Source organism: Propithecus coquereli, unplaced genomic scaffold (assembly GCF_000956105.1).
Source record: "Propithecus coquereli isolate 6110/MARCELLA unplaced genomic scaffold, Pcoq_1.0 Scaffold30, whole genome shotgun sequence".
Classification (NCBI taxonomy): Eukaryota; Metazoa; Chordata; class Mammalia; order Primates; family Indriidae; genus Propithecus; species Propithecus coquereli.
The window spans coordinates 4,606,135-4,612,365 of NW_012148619.1; the positions used below are offsets into that span (position 1 = coordinate 4,606,135).

At 41.7% G+C, this 6,231-nt stretch overlaps 1 protein-coding gene across 4 annotated transcripts in view; it reads left to right on the forward strand.

Annotated features, from left to right (window-relative positions):
• The window catches only part of WT1 (Wilms tumor 1), a 56,264-nt gene that overhangs the window by 25,670 nt on the left and 24,363 nt on the right, over window positions 1-6,231 (forward strand). For 3 of the 4 annotated variants that reach the window (XM_012649583.1, XM_012649584.1, XM_012649585.1), the window contains exons 4-5: window positions 629-706; window positions 1,759-1,809. In XM_012649583.1, coding sequence (XP_012505037.1) covers window positions 629-706; window positions 1,759-1,809 — 129 coding nt within the window. The remainder of the gene's footprint in view (window positions 1-628; window positions 707-1,758; window positions 1,810-6,231) is intronic. The other variant, XM_012649586.1, reaches the window with a different exon arrangement.

Below are 6,231 nucleotides of genomic sequence, written 5' to 3' on the forward strand. Positions count from 1 at the left end.
AACTGGATCGAGTTTGCCTTTCTTTTTAATGCTGTTTGACTTGTAGCAGGATTATAAAACATATAGAAAATGCTTCCGTTGGCTGTGCATAGAGTTTATCATCCTCTTTCTTTCGCTTGTCACTTCCTTGCATATTAGACCATCCATCACCCATCACTCTTTGACTTTTCAGACCCTCATAATCCACATGATACTTATCCTTTTGATTAAAACAACTTAATGTCCTTTTCACGAATAATTAATCTGCTGTCTTTTTACTTTCAGCTCCAGGCTTTTAACTTTAATGTTGAGTTATCAAGCCTGTGTTGCCTTTCAAAGTTTCACTCCCTTCAGCCTTTTCCCCCTCGAAGGTTTAATACCGCTTTAGAAACTTCAATGTTTGCTATACTAAGGTTTTTAAAAGGCTTCCAAGTTACTCTCATAGTTTTTCTGCTGTGTGTGAAGTGAGTAACTGGCCAGAGACCAGTGGGATGAAATGAAAATCATTTCGGACTTGCATATTCTGTTATTCCAGAAAATGTGGAGGCTTGCGCTATGAAGAAAAGTTAAAATTCCATTGCTTTTGAAGAAATAATTGCGTATTATATTTTGTGGTTACGTGTTTCTAATTCTGATGTTTTCCTAACAGCGACAATTTATACCAAATGACCTCTCAGCTTGAATGCATGACCTGGAATCAGATGAACTTAGGAGCCACCTTAAAGGGGTAAGGTCTTGTCTACTCCATCACCCTTCAACAATAACTTACACCTGTTTGGACCATTTTAAAGGTGCTTAGAACTTAGGAAGAGAGTAAAATTTTAGAAGAATGGGCAGAGCTCTCTGTAGCATTAAAATGCTTTCTTCCTTCCCCCAGCTGGTGGTTATGTTCAGTATTAAATTTTCAAAAATGTAAATAGGGGATGTTTTTGTCTGGAATAAGAGAGTTGGGAATATATTAGGAACACTTAATGTAGTCTTTCCTTGTTGAATGTTTTAGAATTCTTCAAAGTTGTGTCCATTCAACCTCGTTTAATGATTATGTTTTGCTAGTGATATCCTTCTGTTATCTTATCAAGAAATACTTTGGGTGTACAAAGTCCACGATCCAAATTTGTATTTGTGTGATGCTGATTTGGGCAATACACAGTCAGATATGCTCGTACCTGGTCACACCAACAGGTTTCCCCCCCGACACACACATCATATACAACCATAATAGAGAGAATACAGCTAGCAGAAGTAGGTAGGTAGGGCCTACTCTTTGCACCTAAAAATGAAAAAAAGGAAGGCAAGTGGGACCTGGCTTTCACAGTGAAAGAACTCGCTTTTGGTTTTCTAACGAGTCTGAGGAGATGGGCAGTAGCATGTAACACTCATGAAATGCCTGCAGTGTATCAGGTATTCTTTTAGGTTACTTCATCTTATCTTCCTGACAGCCGTATCAGGTCTAGGTACCATGACCCTGTTTTACAGATGAGTAAATCAAACTCTAAGAATTAAGTCACTTCCCAAGTTTGCATCCTACTAAGTGGTAGAGCTGGGGTTCCAAGCCCAGGTCTGATTCCAAAACCCAGGCTCTTTCCAGCCTCCCGGAGGTGAGTCTCACTCCACCACTGGCCCCAGTGGGATTGGGGACTTAGTTCAACACTTGTGACTAGACAACCAGCATTATGTCTCTGTGTATTCAGTGGCTTCTCTTTGGATTCTGGGACCTGGGGGGCTCACCAGAGCCATGCATGTGCCATTCCCCATTGCCCACCTCTTCTTCTCTTCTAGAGTTGCTGCTGGGAGCTCCAGCTCAGTGAAATGGACGGAAGGGCAGAGCAAGTGAGTGGACGATGCGGTGGTGGCACAGCAAATGGCGTAGGCCTTGTGGACTGGCAGCTGCAGCAGTGCAGGGGTTAGGGCTGGCGTGTGGGTGACCAGGGCAGCAGCTGTGGGATGGGAGGAACTGATCCCCCGTCCCTCTGCCTCTTCCTGTCTGTCTTAGACATACTGTGGCGAAATGGAGGTGGTGATGTTTCTCGTCAACATGGAAAATTGGAAGACAATTAAAAAAATGATGCAGGAGGAACCCTGCTCATTTCCTTGTGAATGTTTCACAAAATACTAAACTTGCGGCATTACACGTGCTCCTGTTAGATCGTTCAAGTCTTCCAGTCTTAATTTACTTAACTTGCTTTTTCTCTAATTTGCCTTTACATTTCTCAGGGAGAACTTAATTTTTGCCCTAAGTCTCTGGCCAGGCTTTTCAAAGACATTTTTTTTTCCCCATTCCCAAACATGTGAGCCTTCCCCAGCCCAATACCCTGCACCCTGGGGGCATTTCCTTAGCTATTTCCTTTTATTTTCTCTCCTTAAACACCAGAACCAGCCTTACTCTTTTCTTCTCTCTTTTGTTGGCCCAGTCCTGTTTTTGGACCATTCTTCCATGATGGGCAGAGTTGTTTTTCATCTTCCAAGACCTACTGTTAGATCCTTCTCCCTAATCCTATCCCCCAATTTTTCTGCTATTTTATCCAAATCTCCACTTCCTTTCTTTGGACCTGAAAGTAAAAAGCCTTCTGTTGTCTTGAATTGTTTCCTTCCCCACTTCCATCCAAGCGGCTGCTGACAATTTCAGCATTCTGTCTTTCTGCCTCCCCTCAACTTGTCTTAAGTTGGGTGGCTTCTTGGTCCCACCTTTGCTTTTTGGATCCTTTCCTTCTCTTCTCTCTTCTGCTCGGAACTTGGTAACTCTCCCCAAACGAAATACCAAGAACAGACAGAACATGATTGCAAAGTTACGTACGTTTCAATTTTAAAAATTTCTTTATTCTGGAATACAGGGTTTGTTTATTTAATTACAGAAATTACAGATAAGGAACCTTGGCATGTATTTGAATCTGAGTCTTTCCAGAGTTGAGATAATTTTGATAGTTTTTAAGGTCTTGTGCTGTTAGTCATTTGCTGAGGAGTCAGAAACTATCGTAAGGATGAAGTACAACGTGTGAATAATTTGTTTTGTTCAATCCTGTATAAGAAAAAAAACCTAGAAGAGTTTTCATTGTTCTGTTACATCTTGGAAAAGGATTTATGCAATAAAAATGTATTTCTTGAATACTAACTTTATTCAGGGAGCTGTATAAAAAGGATCAGATAGCCCCAACAGATAGTCCCACAAAAGAACAACTCTTTTGAAGAGCAAAAAATTATAATTATCCAATTTACTGATATCTTCTGTCACACTGTGCATTTATCCCTTTAGAACATGTTGTACGTTAACTAATTTCTGCTTCCGTATTGTGAATTGAACATTTATCGAAGGGTGTATGTTCACATTATGAGGGGCTGTGTGTGTGTTTCCTCTTCTGATCTTACAACCACCCCAGGGTGCTATGGTCATATCCGTCTTTCAGATGAGGAGGCTGGAGAGATTAAGCCACCTAACCAAGTTTGCATAGTAAGTGGCAGAGCTGTGTTGGAATCAGTTCTGTCTAACTCTAGGACCTGGGCCCTAGATAAGAGTTTCTTAAACCTTTTAGACCGTGACTACAGTTTGAAATACCTTTTACAGTGAGATCTGATATACACCCATGTGTGTGTGCACACAAAGACACACACACAAAACACACATTTTCACTAAACAATTCTTACCCTTAAGGATATTGTGCATGCTGGTAATTTCTGCTCTATCATTTTTAAAATGCTGATTGTGATGCGCTAGATGGATTTTACACTCTCTGACGTGTCATGCTAACTGTGCGCCTTTCTTTTAGCTCTCAAAAACGGTGACTCTTTAGCTTTCTCCTCCAAGCCCCAGAACAACCCAGAACTGGATTCAGTTGAATCTGTAATTCCAGTAGAAAGTTTGGCCTTTCCCCAACGGAGACACAGTCTGGGCTGGGGTCATTGTTCTCTGTGAAACTGGGTTTACTTTCTCTTGCCATGGTACGAAAAATGCTGTTACTGTGGGAAATACATTTGAGAAAAGATACTCCATGAAGAAAGATTAAGACAAATAGCTTTGCTTTCATCCACAGCTAGTGTCTTGACACTATTTGAAATCAATGATAAAATCATGATGACAAGGTAGATCTATAACAGGAAAACTGGTGGTTTTACTCATGCTTTAGAGAAAAAAGATGTACTCTCCATATCACTCATAAAATAAGGCATATTAATTTTTTATTAAAAGATCATGTAATGGCCGGGCGCAGTGGCTCACGCCTGTAATCCTAGCACTCTGGGAGGCTGAGGTGGGTGGATCGCTTAAGGTCAGGAGTTCGAGACCAGCCTGAGCAAGAGCGAGACCCCGTCTCTACTAAAAAATAGAAAGAAATGATCTGGACAACTAAAAATATATATATAAAAATTAGCTGGGCATGGTGGCGCATGCCTGTAGTCCCAGCTACTCGGGAGGCTGAGGCAGAAGGATCGCTTGAACCCAGGAGTTTGAGGTTGCTGTGAGCTAGGCTGATGCCACGGCACTCCAGCCCAGCCAGGCAACAGAGCAAGACTCTGTCTCAAAAAAAAAAAAAAAAAGATCAGGTATTAATATCTCAAGCTAAACCCCACTAAATGCTGGTTGATGTCATCTGTCCTTGGAAGTGTTACTTTTTGGAAAACTGACTCCACAAAGAATAGGCTTGTTTCTTTGTGTCCTAAGCAAGTGCATGTGGGCGGACACGTGCCATTCGATGTCAGGGAAGTGTAATGGGTAGGGGTAGGGTTTTAAGTAGGACATGGGCAAGATGAAATGAAAACATGATAGATGGAAGGGGGATTCTCTTGCTGCTTACTCCTTTCTCTTCCTTCTACTTTTACTACTTTCTAATCTCTGCATGCCCATTGGGATCAGAGCCACTTTTATGACCTCCAATGGGAGAATGTTGTATTTCAATTTAAGTCAAAGAGCAGATACTTCATGGAACCACTTCCTTTCCCTCACCCATAAACAAATGAAATTTGATTTTTAAGTGGGTCTCTGGGAGAAAAAATTGCTGGGGAATCTTTCTAAGGGTGAGTCCACCATTATGAATACTTCTATTTACGGCGCCTTGTGTTATCTGCTTTTTACTTCTTTAAAAACATTTTCTTTGTGTTCTTAATGGCTGCTGATTTCCTAAGGCTTTGAACAAGTCTCAGCTACTCTGTTGGCCTCTGTTTTGTCTCTTCTGAAGAAAATATCCTGCAAAATGGAGAAACACATCAACCTTGACTGCGGTCCAAGTTATTAAAACAAGGAAGAAGTTATTCTCCGGGGACACGGGTAGGGGGAGTGGGAAATCGAACACAATAGAAATGTTAAAGGAGTGCTGAGCAAAATGAATGTCCTTTTGCTGGTCCAAGAAGTTCACAAACTGTTGGGAACAAAAAGTATTTGACCTGTGGATGCTCGAAAGGAAAAACAAAAAGACTCAACCATGAGTGATGTATGGTGAAAACAAAGCTGCGCGTTTTGGTGGGGCCAAGGCTGTCGAATCTGGAGAAAATCCCCGCTAGACATGGTCTCATCCCTGAGAACCTGTGCCAAAAAAGATAGCTGTCTTCTCTGGCTGGGAGCTCCAGTACACAGCCCAGCACCTTCACGGACTCGTGAACATAAGGTACCCGTCCAAGAGATTTACTTCTTGGAAATAGATAGCTTGCTTTTAAGTGGCTCCTGGAGCCTGAGACGCAAAGCAAAGGTGGAGAGCTGCAATTCTGAGTATCAGCATTCCTGAGCCTACTCCTCCACCTCCACCCGCAGCAAAATCTTGTTAATTTCCCCCTCTGAACAGTTCCCTTTATGCTGTTTGAACAGTTCTTTCTTTATCATTGCCGTGCACCGGAGTTGGCTGGGGTCTGTTAGCTCTTCCGACCAGAGCGAAGAATGGGACTCCTGACTTTGATGAAGATGGTGACTGTGACTTAGTGCTGTGTCCCTCTCGCTTAGGGTGGACCTAATTCAGAATCTTCTTTGCCTTCGCTTCTCACTTTCCTGCTGCTTCTTTCCCCTTCCTGACTCTTGGTCTTACCCACCCTTTTCTTTTTGAGCATGTATTCAATTAATGTATTCTTTTCATTATGTAAGTAATGTATGTAAATTATAGAACATTTAGAAAATGCAACTATTAGTATATGGGGAAGGAAATTCAAACTCCCCCCCCCCCATAGCCCACAGGAAACTACTATTCACACGATGTTGCACACACTTTTAGACCTTTTCCTATATGTACATATACATTTATGTCATTTTCTTTCTTGTAGAAAATGATTGGCTTCAGC